The sequence below is a fragment of the Thunnus albacares genome, chromosome 18 (genome assembly GCF_914725855.1).
Source record: "Thunnus albacares chromosome 18, fThuAlb1.1, whole genome shotgun sequence".
Classification (NCBI taxonomy): domain Eukaryota; kingdom Metazoa; phylum Chordata; class Actinopteri; order Scombriformes; family Scombridae; genus Thunnus; species Thunnus albacares.
The window spans coordinates 17,962,999-17,985,156 of NC_058123.1; the positions used below are offsets into that span (position 1 = coordinate 17,962,999).

Below are 22,158 nucleotides of genomic sequence, written 5' to 3' on the forward strand. Positions count from 1 at the left end.
GTCATGATATGAGTCATAATTATGACAGTATGTCATACTGTAGTTGTGTGAACTTGTTTTATATGCAACTATGAAACTTCAGTTAAAACCCAGCACTGAAGGCAGTTTGCCCCCATAAGATCATGATACTGAAGGCCACTGTTGTGTCCTCAGATGTCTTCATCTGTTATAAATGATACTGTAATGGTAATGGTAGACAGAAGTTACTGACCTCATCAGGTTTCTTTTTTGTGGCGTGTGTTTCAGTGTGCTGTAAGATCTTGTGAAACCAGTGTGTTTGAACTCATGAGGAAATCACATGAATCTCATCTGATAATAAACCACATGCATGACATATTCCTGTACATTCGGCTTATTTTGGAACCGCACATCTCTAACACTTAGCCACTGTTCCCTGATCCTCAGCAATGATTGGCTAACAACTAGGTGGGTGGATCAGGAGAAAAACAAACATTGCCACAGGCTTTGCCACTCTGTACCTGTCTGTCTGTCTGACGAACGCTTTCAGTTCATTTTAGGCTCAAGTCAGATACCCTCTCTCAACCTTTCAGCCCGTCCATCTCGCCTCTTCGTTTCTCCTCGCAGCCATGAGGACCACAGTGGCCGCTGTTGTCATGGTGATGTGCTCGATGATGGTGCACGCAGACGTGAAGCCACAGAGAGATTTCTCCCTGCAGAAGGTAAGATGGACAGACATAAATGCTTCATGTAATGTTTGTTTTTAAGTATGAATGTATTTAAATCAGTTTGATTTGTTAAGTTCAGCAGGTTCTGATCTCATTATTTGTTCTTTAGTTAGTGACTCCAATGGTGAGGGAACGCTGTGTCCCTCACGTGTGTTTTGGTGAGTGTATGTACTCAAAGTTTGAGAACAGCTCCTCAGTTTGAGCCAAAACAAACAAATATGGGCATAAGTCCCAGCGCTGACAATCAAGTCACAAATTGTAATGACTAAAAAATTTGTGAATTCTTATTTTCCTGGTCTCCGAACACAGGAGAGGTTGAGAGAGGTCAGTTTGATATTTCCCGTGGTAAATACACCATGAGAAACATCATGAAAAGGAAGATATACATTTGTTTCCTGTGGCTGATTTGATAGGCAACTGCGGATTTATCCTAGAAGTGTTTTTGTAAGATCTCTGTGATGGGATTGTTCTATATTTATCAAAAGGTCAGTCATTTTCCACTCTGGTGTGAGTTAATGTAAAATGTCAGATAACACCCAGCCTCAGTTTGTTTTTTTTACCTTACAATTCCCACTTATAAATTTTATCTACAAAGCCTAAACAGAAAATGCAGCATCAGGAAAAAGTTGTTTATCATTTACATAAAGCAGCTCTGTCCTTATAGTTCAGTCTACTTTGTAAAGGATCTATGTTGAGATATGAGGAGATTATGTGGTTAGCAGAAATGTTCACAACATGACACAAATACAGCTCTCTTGTTTTCCTCCCTCGGGGCAGTCAATGCTAAAATTGTACACACTTAACATGTATGTATGCATAAGAAAAAGCCACGAAATGTTCCATAAAGAAAGAAAATTATTTTTTATCCATGCTTATGTTTGGTGACAGGTGGAAGCTGATTATATGGATAATTCTGATGGTATAATATATATTTCATTATTAACAACAAATCTCATGAAACAAACAACAAATTGATCATTCTAAGAAGTATTACCTGTTTACTTAAAGCCTGATATAGCTTGATTCCTCTGTGTCATAGACCATCATGGTCCAAAAACCACTAAAAACACATGGGTGACATGTTCTTTCATTATGATGACTACGTGCACTTCAGCATATTTTGGGTCAAGCCCCCACACACGCCCCAGCTACCTTAATTACTCACTAGCACACCAAATCTGTTCCCTGAACACTATTTGCTTCTGTATAAAAGTAGAGTGCCCAGTTGTTTCAGGAAATTACTGAGCCTTTTTTAAAAATGAAACTGTATACATGACCTGTTTTCAAAGACTGGGTTACAGTTACATTGCGCACATTCGTCTAATAGTCTGTGTAAACTGTGTCCTTGCATGAACATGTGTTTATGTCGTCCTGGTTCTCCTTTTTAATGAGGTTAAGTCATAAACTGAAAGTGAAATATAATATATATATATATATATATATAAAATAGTATCAAAACACTCAGAAACCCAAGATCTTTAATATGTTATGTTACATTTGAGTGTTTTTGTGTGTGTGTGTTTAGTTTGCAGGGAAGTGGTACCGTGTGGGTCTGGCCTACGACTCTCCAAATTTTGTCCCGTACAGAGACAAAATAAAGGCCTCCATGGGAATCATCACACCACTCGTGAACGGCAACGTTAACCTCACAATGTGGGACGTCACGTGAGTCTGTGTGTGTGAGGCGGTGACATTCTGTATGTGAGCACAGTCTATATATTGCCATACACAGTACAGGCCAGTACATGTTTGCGTGAGGGGCCACAAAAGGCGTGAGATGTGCTAGTCAAAGAGGAGAGGAGGACAGGCAGAAGACACAGAGGGATATATGAAGTGATGTTTGTGTTTCCTTTGTGTGCTTCAGACCTGTAGGTTGTGTGAGTAAGCTGTACCAGTATGAGAAGACTACCGTACCTGGACAGTTCACCTACTTCAGCACACGTAAGTCTCGGCTCACCTCTGATCTGACTCATAACCTTCCCACGGGAGAGATCGTTTTGTGGTTTGAGAGAAAGAGACAAGAAATAATAGTTAAAAAGCTTTGTGACGTTACTTTTTCCATGATAATCCAATATAGAAGTCTGACTGGTATTGATTGAGTGCCCGTAGTTGTAGAACAAGTTTCTGGATCAGCAGCAGTATGAGCAAAAAACCGCCCTGAGCACACAGATTGAAGCCACAGTGTCCAGGCAGAACATGTGACAAATATTCCTAAGTGTCATAAAAATGTAGGAATGTAAATCAAAGTAAAATAGTACCCCCAAAAAATGACCCAAGCATGTTTGTAGAGTGTTGATTTTGTTAGAATGTATGTGATGCACTTATGTATATTTATATGCATTTTAGTTATTTTTTATTGCTGTTTGTTTTTACTTAATATCTACATTTAAAACAAATCTATAGCACTTTGAGATGATCCTTTCTAAAAATTGTTACAAATGAAATTCATTATAATTGTAAATACATGTACAGTACATCACATATTTATTCCAATGCTACATGTATTTATACTTTTTATTCTTTCATGTTGTATTCTTTCTTTCTTGTTTTAGATATTTTAATTTATATACAATATATTTCTAATATGCTTCATTTTGTTTTTCTTTGTTTTGTTTATGTTTAATACACCCAATTTGATTTGTCTGTTTTTCTGCTTCTGCTTTACAGATTTTACTAATTGTTCTACATCTCACATGGATTTCCATTCAATCTCATGTTTTCCTGGTTAATATTTAATACTGAATACCAAGAAGTGTCTCATTTCTGTGTTGTGTTTCCACTCAGGCCATAACATGGTGAAGGACATCACAGTGGTGGAGACGAACTACACTGAATTCGCTCTGGTTCTCAAACACAAGGTTTTCAACAGAGAGTACACGCAGGTGGCACTTTACGGTGAGATGCAAACACACATACACACATTTTTTACATTACATCTAAACATGTGAGCTGCAGTGTCACTGCAGAGCCGATAGTGTTCATCACATCTGTCTGTCTATATATGTCTCTGTGTGCAGGTCGCACTCAAAGACTCAAACCTGACATCATTCAGAAGTTTAAAGCCTTTGCTTTGTCCCGGGGTTTCTCCAGAGAGTCTATTCTGACTCCACCTCCAGTAGGTAAAGTAGAGCCAATACAGTATACACATAAATACACTCATGCACATAAAAACAATGGGGAGAAATCAATTATCCTGAAGTTAGCTAATTCACGTCTATATATTCTCTGACCACCAGAAAACTGCCCACCAGCGGGATCTGGACGTCAGGTGAGTCTAGTTCTTTTTGAAAATGTGAAACACAGCAGAGTTAATTGTTGATTTCTGTCTAACAAATCTTCTGTGTAATAGTTTTTGTTTCTCTCTCCAGGTTTCCTGATGCTGCTCCAGCTTCTCCAGTCTATTTTCACCCAGCATTGACTATGAAGTACTTTTTCCGGCAAACATCATCATTCTGGCTACTAAGATGATAAATAGCAAATATTGCTGATGGAATTTGTACATCATCCTCTTTTATATAGAGCTTTACATTATTTTCATAGTTCTGCTGTTTCACTGTGTTGACATAGTTAAATAAACAATCTTAACCTCCAGACTGTGTGTGTGTGTGTGTGTGTGTGTGTGTGTGTGTGTGTGTGTGTGTGTGTGTGTGTGTTGTGTGTTTGTGTGTTTGTGTGTGTGTGTGTGTGCCTATTCATGAGTTATTTAAATCACAGGTTTCATTCAGATATACTGTGCATGTTAGCGCTTCACTTAATCACCAAGCATTTTACATTAATTAATTAATCACCACATTTTGTGGTAGCTGGTTTTTTGCCATTTGGTCAAATATTGTATATTCATCTTCTTGAATTAAGTTCTGACTTTTAAAAAACATCAGAATATATTTGATTGTGCTATTTGACACAGTGTTAACCTATACTTAAATAAACAATATAAGCCTTGAGGCTAGGTGCAAGTGTTTGATTTTGTGTGTGTGTGTGTGTGTGTGTGTGTGTGTATAATCTACTCTTTGTACTGTGTACTTCATGTTCATCTATCTACTGCGAGTGCTGTAGCTCACTGAAAGGAAATGCTGAGCTTTGTGTGTGAGTTGTGTCATGTGAAAATCGACTCTAATATGACCACCGGGTGGCAGATTTCACTACACTATGAAAACGAATCCCTTAATTTTTTACAATAAAATTCCATTAATTTACCCATTAATAATGATGGAATTAAGATTTGTTTTGTGGGTTTTTAAGGGGATAACAAATTGATTGGAATTAATTAAGATATTTTTAATATAATGATTTTTTGCAAGGTAAAAATCCCTCAAAATAGACCAAGAATTCTGGAAGCCACCCATTAATTTATACCTTAAAAGGCCTTAAAACTTAATTAAGATGAAAATTCAGGGGTGTTTTTTTCCCTTTAAAAACTTTAAAAACCATGCAAGTAAGCCATTAAAATATCTTAATTCATTTTAGTCCATTAATCTATCCATTCATTATCCCCATGTTTTGTGAACCCCTAAATTTGAAATTTAAGGTCCTTTTTAAGGAACAAATTAAGAGGTAAATGTGATGTTATTTAAAAAAAAATTCTAAATATTTTAAAACTTGCATACAGGGGGCAGATTTCACCACATTAGCATGAACCAGACCTCATCGCTTTTTGACTTTAATACCCTCCTGTGGTAATATCAGAAAAGACAAGGTGGCAGAGAGCAGTGCAGCCTTTTCTCTACTATCAGCTGTTATAGTTGACATGTATTGATTGGTTGTTTGTTTTAGCTTCAAATTCAAAGTCCAGTGTCTCATTTTGATTATTTGGACTGTTCAACACTTCAACCAACAAACACACAATCACATGCACACACTTATGTGCACACACGAAACAGACAAAGACAGTCGAGAACTTTGCTCTTTTCGTTGTCTATTCTTTGCAGTGTGGTGGGACAGAATTCACAAAACACAGTTTGGCCCAGGGAAGGTAGTGAAAAGCAGGGGGAGGGTTGGACAAGTGCAGGGTGCAGGGCCTCCATCCTCTCAGAGACAGAGGTGGACAGTCAGGCTGAAAGGATGCAAAGAGTTGTGGTGTCTCTGCTGGTCCTGCGATGGGCCTGGATCCTGCAAGGAGTCCCAGTGCTCACAGAAACTCGTGTCCCCATACAGGAGAACTTTGATTTGGGCCAGGTGAGTTGCTCAGATACTAGTTTGATTATTTTATTTATTTAAGACAAATATGACTAAATTTAACTAAGTTTGACGGAGACATAGTTTTCCCTTCCGCCCCTTCCCCACCCGCTCCATCTTTTCATCATCATGTATTCTCCCTAAAGAGTAGTTCTGGTGCTATGAGGAAGGAACATTTATGTCCTTTGAATAGTTTAAACAGAAACACTGCTTGACAGATAAAGATTTCCTCAGCCATCTGAAACCAGACAACTTTATTGGAGTCAACCACAAAGACCAGTGGCCATGCTGACCAATCATTATTTAAAACTAGTGTGTGAAGTAGTGTATGAAGCTCTTATGTTATCAAGTTTATTAATACCTGATCTGAACAGATCCAGACTTAGATGGGAGAAAGACCTGGGAATAGAACTGGATGGGGAACTATGGGGTGACTTGTGCAGGGATGGTGTGACCTGGACTTTAAACTCTAGATATAGATTGATACAATTTAACTTCCTGCATCCGCTCTATATCGCCCCATAAAAACTACACAAATACAACTACAATATATTGCCCTTTTGTTTTAGATGTGGCTTAGATGAGGAAGCATTCCTACATTCCACTTGGCAGGGCCCTAAACTTCAGGGGTTTCAGCAGGGGTATGTGACCCCCTATCTGGTATTCATGGTGTCGTCTTTCCATTGTATCCAGAGATTTGTTTACTGGGTAACTTTACTCACAGAAATTGTGCTGGCCATTGCTAAAAAAAACTGTATTGCATTAAAATGGAAATCAGATGTCCCCCTCCCAAGTGGCATGTGGCTGTACACCCCTAGAGAAAATAACTTGCTGGTTGAGGAATAAGAGTAAAACATCTTACAAGATATGGCAATCCTTTGTGGATTATATGGAAAATCTCCCATCGCATCACATTGATTGCACCTCTATAGTCTTCTTGTATTAAGGATGTGCTTGACCAGGTGATCCTCGAGGTGAGATGCTGCCCTGTGTCTCTCAATGTTTTGAGACACAGTTATTTGCATTATTTTGTTGTCATTGTGGATGGTGTCTACTTGATTTTAATTTTGATTTGTTTATTGTTTGTTGTCTTGTTGACTTTGTACTGTCATTTGTTGGTTACATGTTGTTTGTTATTGTGTTTGGATTTGAAAAAGCAAGATAAAATATTTTTTTAAAAAAGAGTAATAATGGTTATTATTTCACAACTAAGTTTGGCACTTTTCCCTCTTTAATGGTATGTTATTCATAAGTTAAATTATTGTTGTTAACTAGTCAAAATGATGGAAGATTTCTTGCCATAATATGATTTCAGCAGCTCCCCTGTGAGATGCTTTTGTGCCTTGTAATAACCGCTGAATTAATTCAACTAGGGATGGAAATTATCACTAATACTGTCCTTTGAAAAATAAAATATGAAAGTATTGAGTTGTATCACGAGTTCCGAGATTGCTGTTATGACTGCATATCAATCCATATGCAAATGCTTCGATGTGAATATTCTCATGCTCCTTGCAGTTCATGGGGAAGTGGTATGAGCTGGCAGTGGTTTCTACCTGTCCTCACTACATGCAGCGCAAGAGGGGAAACCCTGTCATTCGTGCACTGGAGCTGAAACATGTGGCATCTCAGGCCAACTTCACAATGACAGCCACTAATTTCAGGTCAGACTCACATGCATGCTTGCACACACACACACACACACACACACACACAAACACACAATTTAAAACCTGTGTTGTTTGTGCCTGCATGTAGGACCGGCTCATGTACACAGACATCCACAGATTACAGTTTGACCAACACCCCAGGACAATTCTACCACTACATTGCAAGTATGTCTCTCTCCTCTTGCCCTCCATCCTTTTTTATCTAATTTCACATTCTGTCTGTTCATTTCACACCACATTAACAAGGTTTAAATCTGTCATGTAGCATATTGTGAACACCGTCCTCCATACAGGGTTCGAAGCTGATGTTGACACCTACGTGGTTCATACCAACTATAATGAGTTTGCAATGATGGTTCTGCTGAGCGTAGAGAGACCTTCAGGAATTAAGACCACCACTGTGAAGCTTTACAGTGAGGAACCATTCTTGAATTTATTTTTCATTATGTTAAGTGCACATGCTTATGTTTAGCCCCTTTTTTTTTTTTTGGTAACATTTCATCATGAAATCAAAGTTGTGACAAAAATGCATATTGTGAATCAGATGTATAAAATCCATCTCAACAACAACTAACTAATTCCATTTACTTCTGTATAACCCAAGTATAAACAGTGATAGAGGCAGAGCAGTCTGTGCTCTAAAAGAAATATAACAGAAATTGTGTCCTCTTCAGGTCGAACTATGGATGTGAGGGCTGCTGTGATGGATGACTTCAAAACACTGGTCAGACAACGGGGACTGAGTGACGACACTATCATCAATAATCAGAACAGAGGTTTAGACGTACACACATTCATTACACGCTTGGTCCTCCCTGAAACCATTTTTGTCTCGTCTGTCTTACTGAAATTTTTTCATGCTCATTTCCCAAGCGGCTGAAGACATTTCCCAGCCGATAGAGTTTTCTCAGGACACACCTTGTTACAGCAGCAAAAGCACAGGTGTAACTAACAAGATTAATGATGGCTGCATGCACAATACATTGGTATTGATTTTATTAGTTGCATATATGTTTGACAGGTGAGAATCAGGTACAGTCAAATAAAAGCAAAGGAAACCATCACCCTAAATATTATAAGTTTTTTTTACAAGGCTACAATGTAAGCAATTAATTCTATAGAGATTAAAATACATTCAAATATTAAAGGTAACGGTTAAAACATGCAAAAAATGGCTGCAACAAAGTGAGCAGCTGTTATTTGGTTTGTACTGCATGTTTTCTGTTTTTTGTTTGTTTTTAATGTAAGTTTGTTGTCTTTCGTCTCTCTCTCTCTCTCTCTCTCTCTCTCTCTGTCTTACTCTTCCCAGGTGAGTGTACTCCAGGTGAGCAGGTGACAGAGCCCACTCCTAGATCAGGTACGTGCTTCACACTTAATGAAATGACAGGCACCATTAACAATGTTTTTTTTTTTCAATGAATACATTCCCATTGGTCATAAATTTAGGATAAGTCACCAATTTGTGTATTTTGGACCGTGACTGCATGTTTTTGCTCCCCAGAGGTCTAAGAGAAATGTGGTGGTGACTTTGGCTTGAGAGCTGGCAATACTTCACCAGGTAAGAGTACAAATCATTCCCATTGAAAAATTTTTTTACACTGGTCAGTGCTCAGATGGAATTTTTCTTTAACAAATTCATACTACACTAGTAGAGTGAGTCTCCCACAGATCAGTAAAGGAGGCTCATGGGAACAGTAGTTTTTAGTAGTAAAGTATTTTTCATTCCCATATTGTATATCCAGTGTATTTCATAAACTACAACAGACATTTTCATCCCAAGCCTTATTTCATATTTTTTCAAAAGTACACACTGAAATTGTGCAACTGCAAGTATAAATATTGAATATAAGAAACATAACTCACATACTGTATTTTTCTGTCCACTTTTAGAGAACTGATCATTATTTTTTCACTTTTACAGGTTAAAAGCCCATGTGGACAAATTGAAGAGGAGGAACATCACCATAAACAATCATAGTCTATTAACACATTGACTGTTTCCTCAATGGAAAAAGCAACACTGATTGGTTTCCAGTGATCCTCTCTGAATACATATAAATACTATGTCACTATCTACAGTAATTAAATGAATATGTTTGTATACAAAGGATTTTTAAATTTCATTTGTGATGCACTAACTAAAATTTGGATGCACTTTACCATTCAATGAGAAAGTGTGTCCAAACTTTTGACTGGTACTGTATAATAAATGAAGATAATCATGATGATGATAAAATAATTAGTTCATCATAATTCCACCTAATACATAATAATTTATTACCTTAATTTTAACTAATCAGATGATTATGATTACTTAATACAAATTAATTCCAGTTAACATTAACTTTTCCAGTAAAAACACATTGTATTTGTTTAACTGTAATTTCAGACTGAAGAAGAAAAAGCTCTGGTAGTCTTTTCAAATATAGAAGACAATTTAAATGCTTGGTTGCTTTTTCCTTTGCCTCTACAGATTATAATTTTATATTTACAAAATGTTAATTTGTAGCTACATAATAAAAAATATGAATCCAGAATTTGAACTATTCATATGAAAAAAAAGCCTCAATCTGTGATTTCTTAAATCTAGAAGATGTCAAATAAAGACACGAGCTTTGTGAGAAGCCTGAGAAGATTACTGTTTTTTCTGTGTATTGCAGATTGCCAATTTTAAAAAGTTAAGTATAAAAACCTCAATACTGCAGGGTAAAATAACATGTATTTGTTACTCATTAGTCTCTCGGATCATCACATGTATTGATTGGTTGGGGCTGCCAAAACGCTGAAGTCCAACGTTTAAGCAGTCAGCTGCTCTGACATGTCAAAGCACAAAGTGAGAGACGGAGAGACAGAACTTTGCTCTGTTACTTGTTTGTTTTTTATTTGGCTGTGGGAGTGAGTACATGCAGGGGCCACAGCACACATATAACACAGGTCAATGCCCTGTCCCCCTTTGAAGAGAAGAGGGGGGTGGAAGACGCAGTGAGGTGAGGGGATGGCCCTTTTCCTAAGATTTAGTGTCTTAGTCCTGTCAGAGACGAGTGGAAAGACAGGCTGATAGGATGCAGAAAGCGGTAGTTCTGGTTTCTCTCCTGGTCCTGGGATGGACCTGGACCATCCAGGGTCTCCCTGTAATCCCAGAACCTCTCTACCCCACACAGGAAAACTTTGATCTGGCCAGGGTGAGTGTCTGAGTTCAGTAGTCACACAGTTGCTCTTTTATGTGTAATATTCAGTACTTTTAAATGTATATATTCTTCTTCTGTATTTCTCTCTTCTTTCTGTAATTAAGTAATTAATCTGTAATCTTTGTTTGGGGGATAAATTGTTTAATCCTGCAGTCAGTGGAAAGCTTAAAATACATACATATCAATTACTTGAAAATATATGTTTTGTATCGTAAATTTAAATGTGTATTTTATATAAACCTCTTGTGCTTTCTATGCATTAAATGTTGTAAAGCAGCCTGGAATAGAAATATCAGTTTCAGCTGCAAACAGGCAACAAAAAGTATTTTTCTTTTGAAATCCATCCAAATGAGCTCTGCAAAGGGATTGATGTATATAGTACATTATCCTTTACTAATGCCTTTCTCAAGCATTGAATGTGATGAGAAGTGTTTAAAAAAATGATTAAATTACATTGCAAATTTTGCAAATTTATGCAATACTCTGTAGTTTTGACTGGTCGTTTGTGTTTCTTTTCTTTCTTTCTTTTTGTACTAACGTGTTTTGGTAATAATTGTGACTTTTAATTTAGTATGAGCTGTGCAAATTTCTGATCTACAGAGTGCAAAACAAATAGTTTTTGTAAAATATTCATTTGTAATTCATTTATTTTTATATACTTTATAAATTGATTTTTAACTAAGGTGAAGTTCACATTTTTTTTTACTGTTTTTGGTTTGATAAACTGAAGCAACAACCCTGCTTATTTCAGTTATACTTTATGTGAATTACACAAGTAAACTCTCAACTCATATAGCAGTTTCTCTTCCTACCAGTTTTTGGGAACTTGGCACGATATTGCCAAGGCAACTACATGTACCCATATGCATAAATACAAGGGAGATGCAGCCATTGGCAAACTGGTCCTGCAGAGAAGTACCACCCAGGGCAAAATCAAGATGACTCGAAATGTACTCAGGTTTGTAAGCAGAGCATGAATGACACATACATGCTCTAATGGACAAAACCTATGAAAATATATGATTTTTAAAGTTAGAAATGCTTTATCATCAATTACATTGAAATAAAAAATACTACTGTATTATAAAAATGTATGCAATTTTACCAGAAAATTCAACAAATTATAATTTCAACCTGGGTTAATCCAAGAAAGAAAATTAAATATGTAATTTTTACATATATAATTATATATATTATTATATATATATATTATGTGCATGATAATGCCCTCATTGGCTAATCCTGACAGTGTTTTGGCGAGACAACATCAAGTAATAACCAAAACCAGGTGTGCAAAATCGAAAGCTGCCTGTGCCAACTGTGTTTTATACATATATGACATATTCTGCACAGATGACACTTCTTCAGTTGTATTAACTGTTGTCAGGTGCCTGCAGCATCATACATGATCTCAAGGATGAACTCACACATATGATCACATAAATATAAAGATATAAATACATTTTGTGTTTAGACATGGAACATGCAAAGAGATCTTTGGGGACTATGAGTTGACCACCACACCTGGACGATTCTTCTACCATAATACAAGTATGTCTCTCTCTCTCTCTCTCTCTCTCTCTCTCTCTCTCTCTCTCTCTCTCTCTCTCTCTCTCTCTCTCTCTCTCTCTCTCTTTCTCTCTCTCTCTGTATAATCTTGAAAGTGATGCAGCTCTGTCTTCAGTTGATGTCATCCATGAGATTTTACAAGTATTATGTTTATTCTCCCTGTGCTCTTCTTCCTGCAGATTGGGCGGCAGATGTTGATGCCTATGTGGTTCACACAAACTACAATGAGTATGCGATACTAATAATGAGCAAACAGAAATCATCAGGGAATAAGACCATCTCTGTTAAGCTTTACAGTGAGTGGACACTCTCTATATACCCGGACATTTCATTATCTTTTTTCATATTGTTTTAGTTTGCTCTTTGAAAAAAGCTTGACTGATATTTTCAGCACCATTTCAACCCAAATTCTTATGAATAAAATACAAGAAAATCAAATCAGTATAATTTTGATAGCTTTAAGTGTCATTTTTTAGCAGCTTATCAAGCACAAGTTTTATTAGTATTGGGATTTCCCGTCATTTGTGTTAAGATAGAACATAAATTCTAACCAAATTCTTTCTAACTTATTAGCAGCCCTTAATTACATGGTGAAATCAGTATTTTTTTTAAGTGAAAGTGATTATCAGGTGAACCCAAGTACATCATTTTACAGTAGCTCAAGCCCTTCACACCATGTTAAAGTGTTAATTTACATCTGCTTCAGCCAAATTGCTCTGTTCCCTTCAGGTAGGACCATGGAGGTGAGACCGACTGTGCTGGATGACTTCAAAACACTGGTCAGACAGCAGGGAATGAGTGACAACACCATTATCATTAAACAGAACAAAGGTACAGCACAGACACAATAGATTATTACACACACACACACACTAACATTTTTCAAGAGTTCAGATCTTTATTGTCCCACATGAGGAAAATCTTTTTTGCAGCAAGGTGGCCCAAAAACATAAACACAACAAAAACAACATAAGACAACAGGATGGTTGGACATTTAAATGATGTTGTCATTACATGTCTGTGCAGGTGACTGTGTTCCTGGACAGCAGGTGGCAAAGCCAACACCTCAGTCTGAGCCGCAGGTACTTACAGACTACATACTTACAGATACAAAAAAAACAAACAACTAAATTCTCTTAACATGCATGTCTCGATTTTATTGTCATTTAAACACAATGTAACAAATTCAGTCAGCTTTCCATTCATATTCTAGTTCTTGTTGTATTCTTATTTTAATATACACTCAGCTTTAAGTAAAAGAATAAGTATTTAAATCCCTCTCTGCCGAAATTAGAGAATTATTATTATTAGCCCTTCTGGTAGCAGTACAGTAGCAGTAGTACATTTATATAGGAATGCCTGAAATAACATTTAATACTACTAATATACTATTATGCTAATATTTTTCTGGCTGCAAAAATGGAGGAAATCAAACTGATTTCATGCCTTGCTCAGATGACCATGAAAAATTTAATTTGTCTTTTTAAATGTGCTCTCAGTGGAACTGTAAAATAATGAAACAATAGAAGAGTGTGAAAGTGGTGCAAGAAGTATTATGTTTAATAATAATTTAAAACTAAAAACTAAAAACCATGGATTCTCTTCAAGTAAAACTACAGATATATTAGAACCATGTATACATTGCATATTGCATATAAAAAGTAAATAGTGTTAAATGCATTAATGCACATTTTAATGTTGTTGCTTTAATGTGGACAAACATCTATAATTTTACAATAGATCTGAAGCTGCAACTGTATAAAAATATAGTCTTATATATTAGTAACTCCCTTTGTAAAATGTGATAGATTCAATGAAGCACTGGTACAAGGAGTTACAGAACATGATGTTGCTAAAAAAATTTATAAATATTTGAAATACTGGAGTTCATGTGGCTTTGCATTTCTAACTGAGTCTGTCTGTGGATGTGATACAGAGGGTGAAGAGAAGTGTTGTGCCTACTCTGGTTGCAGATTTGGAGGGTTCTGGTGATGACACACCTCTGTTCAATGGGACAGGTAAGAGATCCGCTTACTCAATATATTAATAGCATGTCATTATACACTTACATATAAATGTACAGTATAACACATTCCTGAAAATGAATGATTCTGAGGTTTTAACTGATGGGTATCTATTTTACTTTTCTCTCTCTGTAGAGGCCTGTAAAGCAGCACCAGACACAGGACCATGTTTTGGGATGCACCAGCGTTACTACTACAACTCCTCCGCAATGAGCTGCGAGATCTTCAAGTTCGGAGGTTGTTTGGGCAACCAGAACAACTTTCATTCTGAGAGAGAGTGTCTGCAGAGATGTCGCACTGAGGGTGAGGAGTGAAATACAAAACACATCTTCATATCAGATGATTACACATAAAATGCATTCATCAATGTTTTTATACATTGCAAGTTTATTCTATATTAGTATCAATATTTAGTTTGGTTTGCATATTTTAACCTTTTTTTCTTCCAAATTTGAAATACTAATTTTTCCAGCTACTTCTTTTTACCAACCACTAGAACTTGCTGGTGCAGCAACAAGGATATGATCCCTCACTGGCTTCCCACTCACCACATACTGTTTGATGCCATTTTTCCTCTTTAATGGAATTTTGAAAAAGGGAAGCCTGATTGAAGCCCATCCGTAGGACAGAATTAGTTATTACTGCCTGTCATTGTTGCAAGTGTGGGCTGTCGAAAACATGAAAACTATGAAAATGAATGAAAAACATCCAAGTTCCTGTGTTCTATCTCCACAGCTGTGTGTCGTCTGCCCCTGGCACCCCAACCCTGCACAGGACATCCACTCATCTGGGCCTTTGACTCCTCCATCGGTCTGTGTTTGCCCTACAAACCTGGCTATTGCCAGGCCAATGCCAACAAGTTCTACAGCAAGGCTGAGTGTGAGGAGTACTGCGGAGTGGTCAAAGATGGTGAGAGGACATATGAAGAAATACAGACTTGTAAAATAGAAACACAGATACATCTAGCCTCAGATACCTATTGAAGAAAGAGGAATTCTGCACAATTGGCATAACTGAAGTAAAACTTGGTTAAACTACCTATTGTACAGCTTGTATGTGTTCATGCAAATGCAACACTAAAAAACACACTGAATCTCTTCCCACATAATGATAAAAGCATTTCATGTATTTTTGCTCTTCCACAGATCCTGAGCTCCTGAGATTGGACTGAGCAACATGAAGAAACATTGCTGCTCTTCTGAACTCGCTGTTCAGAGATGCAACATGAACCAGCATTACACAAAGGGCACGTTAAACATTATGATTTTGTCTCAGCGCTCAAAGAATATGTAATGTTATATCACAAAACATCACCAATAAAACAACTCATCACTCTGTTTTGGCTGATGTTTATTGTGTCTTGATCAGAATGAAGGGACTGTAGAAGAGGCTGCAGTCCTAAATGTGTTCAACATTTAATCTAAATGATAAAATTGAAGTGACATTTCATTCATCTTTAGGTTTAACACAGTTAAACCTTTTAGAGTGTTCAATTGGAACAATTAAACCTGCATTAACTGATTTAACTACTTGCAAACAGTGTAAACAAGTAGTGAACACAGCAAACAGTTGCTCATTTATACATTCAGAAGTTACAGAGCAACATTATGATTTATTTGGAGTCGTCCTCTTGGCCACCTGATGATTGAAATTCAAACAAATGGGTTTGTGCACAGCAGGGGCGCAGAAAACACATTTTCATATACTTAGAAATAAAGCAACTTGCTGGAAACCAGTATAATTACTGTTTCATAATGTTAGCATGACAATCCTGCTATTTGACTGCTGCACAAGTTAAGAGCACAGACACACTGGACTATGGTGAATACAGGAAAAGTTTTGCTCATAAGAAACTATGTCAGTATAAGATTTAATAAGTTTTATTTATCAGCCACACAGGATCTTGAAAAGACACTCTGCACACTGTAACAATGTGATGCATTTTCCATACACAGCTGTTAATGAGTCACATGCTGAAAATAATCGGAAAGTGATAATTAACATTTTTCACCCATTATTTTTGTGAATTGTGCATTACATGTTAATCTTCTCATAAACTCGTAGTCTTTCTCATTTGTTTTTCATCACCCACATGTGTGTGCATCTCGCTGATGATGGCGCTTGGAAACCCGTCTATATTCGCTCTCCTTTAGCTCTGGTTTTGGTCTCTACCAACTCCTGAGGAAAATATCTGGCTCTCTGCTAAATGTCCCACTATGTGTCCCACTGCTAACTAGTGGCTAACTTTCTCTGTTTGCCATTTGCTGCTAAGCTGGTAGTGTACAGTCGGTTTTTAGAGCTTTTTCTCTGAAAATAGCTTCCTGCTGTGGTCGAAAACACTGTGTGAGAGCCATGAGAGTGAATCAAAACAGTAAAATTGCAGACAGATAAACAATGAGAGCTGAAACTTGCTATAAAGCTCTGTGCAGTACCACTGCCCCATATAAAGGGCAGATGATGTTATTTGGCACTGGAAATTTTTAAAGGGATGTTAAAGAAGCAAGTCGGCAGGACGGAGTATGTGCAAAAAAGAGGATGAAATTGAGGTGATATTTTAAAAAAACAAGGCAAAAATGAATCCTGAGAAATGTAAAGGTTCTATATGTAGGAATCAAAAATTCCTTCTCATTAGTGACATCTGTGCCTGTTAAATGAGCTACAGTCGACATCCTGGTGCTCACGTCACAAGACTATTGCAGGTGTTGTCTTTTTCCTCACTTACACTTCTCATAAGTACATAAAGGATCTGTAACGTTGTGTTTTGCACCATGTTTCAGCAAAGCATCTCTCAGTCCCAGTCAGTCAGCCCCACCCGCGTTGTATGTACCTGCACTTGCTTGCTCACACACAAATACACACACAGAGGCTCCTGCTGTGTTGTGGCCGGTGGCTAGTGAGAGCCAATCCACACCACCAAACTCACACAGATATGTGTTAATCAACCACCCAAACCTGACCCAACCTGCAAACCGCCAACTTTTTCTTACCAATCGTGTTTACTAAATGCCAGTAGGCTCAGTGAGCTGTGGCCGGGGAGCAACGAGCTGTGGTCAGAAAGCAACACACTGTGGTCGGGGAGCAGCATGCTGCGGTTTTGTTGTGAAATGTGTGCTTATTAGGACCTTTGGACTACCAACAGGAAAAACAAAAGGGGTAAGCTATGTTCCGCTATTGCTCTTTCTGCTCCTTTGTTGAGAAATAATGTTTTTTTTAGCTGTGTGTGCTCAACAGTGAGTAACTTGTTATTGCAAGTGTGTCTTATTGTGAAATGTGTATTTATTAATGGAGGCAGCTAGCTGTGTCATTATCTGGAGAGCTAATATCTGCAGGGTGTTTTTTGTCATATAGCACCGTTTTTTTGTGTTGTTGTGTCGTTCTGCCAGTCGTTTGTTGACATTAGCAGGAGAGAGGCAAGACACTTGGGAGCGCACAAAACATCACATCTGTTGGATTTGTGGAAAATCTGGCCCGGGCCCACAGGCTATTACAGACAACCGAGAAAGTCAGGAAGGTCTCATTTTTACCTGCTCACTCACTGGCAATAAAAAATGATTAATACATATAAATTGCTTTACAATTCTACATATAGAACCTTTTTTTTTTTTAAGTAAAAGGAAACAAACAATGAAATCTGCAGCCTCACAGCAAGCTGCCACCTACTCCCTTCCCTCGCTCATCACAATTGACCAGTGACTGACCCTTTACCTTCTCAGCCTCACCTAACTGAAACATAGCATCTACCCAGGTCACCACAGGGTGACCTTGACTGATAACAAAACTATATAGAACTACACAGATGTAGAATTTCTCTTATTGATGACAATCACAATTTCCTGTGGTCACACACACAGCCATGAGTGCACCAAATTATACAGGATGTAATTCACAACAGAACAGTTTTATCCTTCCTACCTCAACTGGACAAGGCCTAGTGACTCACTGCGTAATTAATGATGCACACCTGTTGTCACTATGACTGATTTAGCAGACAATCTGCGCAACCATCACAAATTCTCAAAAAAGAAACATCACAGCAGGACTGAAGCCCTTCAACAAAATATAACATTGTGAAACACAAACTAATCAACTGAAACACATACTCCATTATTTGTGTAACATGACTGATAAATCAGCAGAAACATTGGACCAAAATTAGTGATTTAATACAAAAAAGTAGTGTTGGGAACCAGGACCCGGTGAAAATGTAGAGGAGCAACTTTCACACTTATCAGAATGTCAATTATAGCTTTGTCTTAGCTTTTATCAGAAAAAAACATTTTCTCAGGAAAGCCTAAAAAAGTTGAGAGTTGCAAACATTGTAATCATCTTTTGGGCCTGTCTGTTATCGCTGTCTTGGTGATCTAATAATTCAATTCTGTTTTATGGAGCCAAACACAGTAATGAGTTCTTTTATTGGTGATCTGTTGTGATATAACTTAACATATTCTGTAAGTGCTGACAAAAATCACAATATTTCTTTGATGTGCTCCTCTTGTGAAGTTGGATCATGCTCCATCTTTGTGTTTGTGTTTTCCTCATTTCACTTCGCCTTCAGGAAACAGATTCTTCTGCACTGATTTTCATTTGGCTTTTGGATGCAATTATGCTGTAAAAGAGAAAATACATTAAATCATATCTGAGTGAGGATTTGATATAAATCTACATGAGCACATATATAGTATATCCATACTGTGTACTGGGTGCACAAAATAATATAAACATCAGTAACAATCAGCAGCATTTGTCAGCTGCTAGTGCTCAGACAGTCAATATTTCACCTCTGAAGCGGTGTTTGCAACAACACTGAAGTCCTTGTTCATACAGTGTTTATTATGTATATCCCTGTACATCAGTGAGCTGTACAGTACTGTCATTGTTTATCAGAATATAATGAAAAATATGATCGTGTGCATGTGGGACACCTGTGACTGGGAACCTCACTATGCATGTACAGTATGCAGACATGTGAAATATGTTTTATATTTCCCTCCTCACCTTGTTTGTGACATTTCTTCAGACACTCTTTTTCACTTTTAAAGTTGTTCTGGTTTCCAGCACACCCTCCATAGATGAAGACTTCACATCTCATTGAGGTGGAGTTGTAGAAGTAACGTTGGAAAGATGCCTTACATGGACCTGTCGCTGGTGGTGCTGTACACAGCTCTACAGCGAGAGAGAGAGAGGGTGATACAGAAAGTTTCAATCACAAAGTAACCAACATACAGTATATGTGACAAACTGAAATTGAAAACTACAATGCAACCTGATATGACCCACCTCTGAAGCAGTGTTGGCAAGTTAAAGTCCTTATTAATAGTGTTTATGAATTATGTACATCTGTGAGCTGCACAGTACTTTACTTTTAATTATAATAAAAAAGTTGATCATGTGCATGGGAAGGCCCCATTTCTGGGAACCTCACTGCAAAAAGGCATTACACTGACAATGAATGAACAAGTAAAATGTCAACTTTACGTGTACTGTGTTCAGATGTGTGTAACATGTGGTGTTTTCTATTTCCCTCCTCACCTTTAGTTTGACATCTCCTCAGACACTCTTTTTCACTTTTAAAGTTGTTCTGGTTTCCAGCACACCCTCCATAGATGAAGACTTCGCATCTCATTGAGGTGGAGTTGTAGAAGTAACGTTGGAAAGATGCCTTACATCGACCTGTCTTTGGTGGCGCTGTACAGGCCTCTACAGAAACAGAGAGAGGGGGATACAGAACATTGCAACCACAAAGGAACCAACATACAGTATATGTGACAAACTGAAACTGAAAACTACAATACAACCTAATATGATCCACCTCTGAAGCAGTGTTGGCAAGTTAAAGTTCCTATTAATAGTGTTTATGAATTATGTACATCTGTGAGCTGACCATTACATTGAATGTGCATCAAATTATGATAAAAAAGTTGATCATGTGCATGTGGGGGCCCCATTTCTGGGAACCTCACTGCAAATTGGGGGGAGAAAACAATAAAAATGCAAAAAGGCATTACACTAGGGACAAGTAAAATGTCAACTTTACATGTGCAGTGTTCAGTTTGTGTTTTGTATTTTGCTCCTCACCATCAGGGTGACATCCCTCCAAACACCCTTTCTCATCTTTAAAGTTGTTCTGGTTTCCACCACACCCTTGGTAGGTGAAGACTTTGCAGCTCATTGAGGAGGAGCTGTAGAAGTAACGTGGTATTTTTGCCTCACATGGACCTGCCTCTGGAGCTGCTTTACAGGCCTCTACAGAAAGAGAGAGTCAAGTCAAGTTAAGTTTATTTATATAGCACATTTCATACATCAAATCAAAGAGCAAGATACAGAACATTGCACAGAAAGGGTAGAGAACAATTACTTAGGACTTGACTGTAACACAAGCCACTAGTGTATCGTTTGTCGTTATTGTGATTAACATCATAATCAGGATCTCTGGTCTTCCATTCAGCACATATTCAGCTCAACTGTACTGCATATACACAAGCACTGTGGTGTGCAATTAATCAGTTGAGTAAACTGATCTCTTACCTGTTGCATTGAACTCAGTTGCATTACTAATAGAAAAGCCCTCATCAGAGCCACTGTCCAGGTCTTCAGGCTTCCCAGCAGCCTGTATCACAACCACAGACAGACTCAGTCAGAGATACAATGACACCTAAAACCTCTTTTTCTAAATACTGTATTCCGCTTAAAAGTAAAACACTTTTTTTCCAGTTTGGTTGACAGCATCACCTGTTGTGTAAAGGTTTATTATATTTCATATTTTATGAAGGGAGACATAATTTACAAAACTTTATGTTTTGAAATGTCCACATTTCATGAGGCATGAGACATTTGACCTGTTATTCTCTGTTGCCATAAAGAGGCAATAAACAAAAGGTCTCAAAAGAAGAATAGAAAATCCTTTACAGAAAGAAATGCAGAGTTCGGCCACTCACCACATCCTCCGTAGGCAGCCCCTGGAGAGTCCATGTCAACCCCAGGACCAGCACAGAAATCAGAATCACAGCTTTCACCATACTGTCCGTCTTTCTGTTCACCTGTCTCTTGAAGTCTGAATAGAAGGAATTATAGCCATCTCCTCGCCTCGCTGTTTCTGATATACCCCTTATCTCGACCCAGACAAGGCATTGACCTGTGAGCTATGTGTGCTCTGCTGCCCCCACGTGTACTTAACTCCCAGACCCAAATAAATGAGCGAAAGGGTAAAACTTTTATATTGAACTCTGCCTCTCTGTGGTCTGACTTGTTTGGGTAACTGACCACATAAACGCTAGACACAGAAGTGTTTTCAATCTACTGTATATACAAATTTTTTATATCCACATATTATATGTGTAGAATGGACGAATGCTCTCTGGATAAAAGGAGTTGAGAGTAGAGAAAATGCATGTAGAGTCTCTACAACTGCAGAGTGTTATCTAAAGGTTTATTGGTTTTCGTTAAATGGCATACTTTTGAACATTGTAACTATATATAAAATGTAAATACATTTCTATTTATATACATATATATTGATAATCAATTGTTTGTTTACGTAATGTATTTAGCTAAATGTGAAATCTTTTTTTCCAGCCTCTCAAATGTGAGGATTTGCTGTTTCATATCATTTTAAATTAAGTATTGTTGTTCTTTTTTGGACGTCACCTTGCGCTCGGGAAACTTGTGAGGGTATATGTCACCATTTTTAAAAACAAATTTGTATTTGCTGTTTAATTTTTACTCTTCCTTTAACAAATACTAAGATGATGTCTTAAATCTAAAAGAAATGCTGTCGTGAAAAGTCTCATCCAACAGTAGACAACAGCTTTATAAAAATAAAAGGCCCTCAGAGAAAAATGTCTATAAA

The 22,158-nt window shown here is 37.4% G+C and overlaps 4 protein-coding genes across 4 annotated transcripts; 3 read left to right on the forward strand and 1 right to left on the reverse strand.

Moving 5' to 3' along the window:
• Positions 1–444: 444 nt before the first annotated feature.
• Positions 445–4,279, forward strand: ptgdsa (prostaglandin D2 synthase a). The gene is made up of 7 exons (XM_044334145.1): positions 445–680; positions 2,212–2,351; positions 2,551–2,627; positions 3,471–3,581; positions 3,704–3,805; positions 3,923–3,954; positions 4,055–4,279. Exons 1-7 carry the CDS (start codon positions 588–590, stop codon positions 4,061–4,063), a joined length of 564 nt encoding a protein of 187 aa, XP_044190080.1. The 5' UTR covers positions 445–587; the 3' UTR covers positions 4,064–4,279.
• Positions 4,280–5,697: 1,418 nt separating this feature from the next.
• Positions 5,698–9,758, forward strand: LOC122969033 (protein AMBP-like). The gene is made up of 8 exons (XM_044334605.1): positions 5,698–5,861; positions 7,380–7,525; positions 7,620–7,696; positions 7,825–7,944; positions 8,206–8,307; positions 8,841–8,888; positions 9,033–9,089; positions 9,453–9,758. The coding sequence occupies exons 1-7, from the start codon at positions 5,748–5,750 to the stop codon at positions 9,038–9,040; spliced, it is 615 nt and encodes a 204-aa protein (XP_044190540.1). The 5' UTR covers positions 5,698–5,747; the 3' UTR covers positions 9,041–9,089; positions 9,453–9,758.
• A 729-nt stretch (positions 9,759–10,487) lies between these two features.
• On the forward strand, positions 10,488–15,649 carry LOC122968657 (protein AMBP-like). Its single transcript, XM_044334042.1, has 10 exons — positions 10,488–10,713; positions 11,535–11,677; positions 12,194–12,270; positions 12,468–12,584; positions 13,018–13,119; positions 13,315–13,370; positions 14,225–14,306; positions 14,448–14,615; positions 15,048–15,221; positions 15,458–15,649. Exons 1-10 carry the CDS (start codon positions 10,594–10,596, stop codon positions 15,481–15,483), a joined length of 1,065 nt encoding a protein of 354 aa, XP_044189977.1. The 5' UTR covers positions 10,488–10,593; the 3' UTR covers positions 15,484–15,649.
• A 2,808-nt stretch (positions 15,650–18,457) lies between these two features.
• LOC122968771 (carboxypeptidase inhibitor SmCI-like) lies at positions 18,458–21,404 on the reverse strand. The gene is made up of 6 exons (XM_044334246.1): positions 21,248–21,404; positions 20,838–20,919; positions 20,388–20,555; positions 19,842–20,009; positions 19,308–19,475; positions 18,458–18,918 (listed from the first exon to the last, which is right to left on the reverse strand). Exons 1-6 carry the CDS (start codon positions 21,326–21,328, stop codon positions 18,914–18,916), a joined length of 672 nt encoding a protein of 223 aa, XP_044190181.1. The 5' UTR covers positions 21,329–21,404; the 3' UTR covers positions 18,458–18,913.
• Positions 21,405–22,158: the final 754 nt, after the last annotated feature.

Coding starts and splice junctions, on each gene's coding strand:
- ptgdsa (XM_044334145.1), top strand. CDS start 588: ATGAGGACCACAGTGGCCGCTGTTGTCATGGTGATGTGCTCGATGATG. Junction 681..2,211: donor GAGATTTCTCCCTGCAGAAG/GTAAGATGGACA, acceptor GTGTGTGTTTAG/TTTGCAGGGAAGTGGTACCG. Junction 2,352..2,550: donor CTCACAATGTGGGACGTCAC/GTGAGTCTGTGT, acceptor TGTGTGCTTCAG/ACCTGTAGGTTGTGTGAGTA.
- LOC122969033 (XM_044334605.1), top strand. CDS start 5,748: ATGCAAAGAGTTGTGGTGTCTCTGCTGGTCCTGCGATGGGCCTGGATC. Junction 7,697..7,824: donor ATTCTACCACTACATTGCAA/GTATGTCTCTCT, acceptor TCCTCCATACAG/GGTTCGAAGCTGATGTTGAC. Junction 8,308..8,840: donor CATCAATAATCAGAACAGAG/GTTTAGACGTAC, acceptor TACTCTTCCCAG/GTGAGTGTACTCCAGGTGAG.
- LOC122968657 (XM_044334042.1), top strand. CDS start 10,594: ATGCAGAAAGCGGTAGTTCTGGTTTCTCTCCTGGTCCTGGGATGGACC. Junction 13,371..14,224: donor CACCTCAGTCTGAGCCGCAG/GTACTTACAGAC, acceptor GATGTGATACAG/AGGGTGAAGAGAAGTGTTGT. Junction 14,616..15,047: donor GCAGAGATGTCGCACTGAGG/GTGAGGAGTGAA, acceptor CTATCTCCACAG/CTGTGTGTCGTCTGCCCCTG.
- LOC122968771 (XM_044334246.1), bottom strand. CDS start 21,328: ATGGTGAAAGCTGTGATTCTGATTTCTGTGCTGGTCCTGGGGTTGACA. Junction 20,920..21,247: donor GGCTGCCTACGGAGGATGTG/GTGAGTGGCCGA, acceptor GTTGTGATACAG/GCTGCTGGGAAGCCTGAAGA. Junction 20,010..20,387: donor GGAGGGATGTCACCCTGATG/GTGAGGAGCAAA, acceptor CTGTTTCTGTAG/AGGCCTGTACAGCGCCACCA.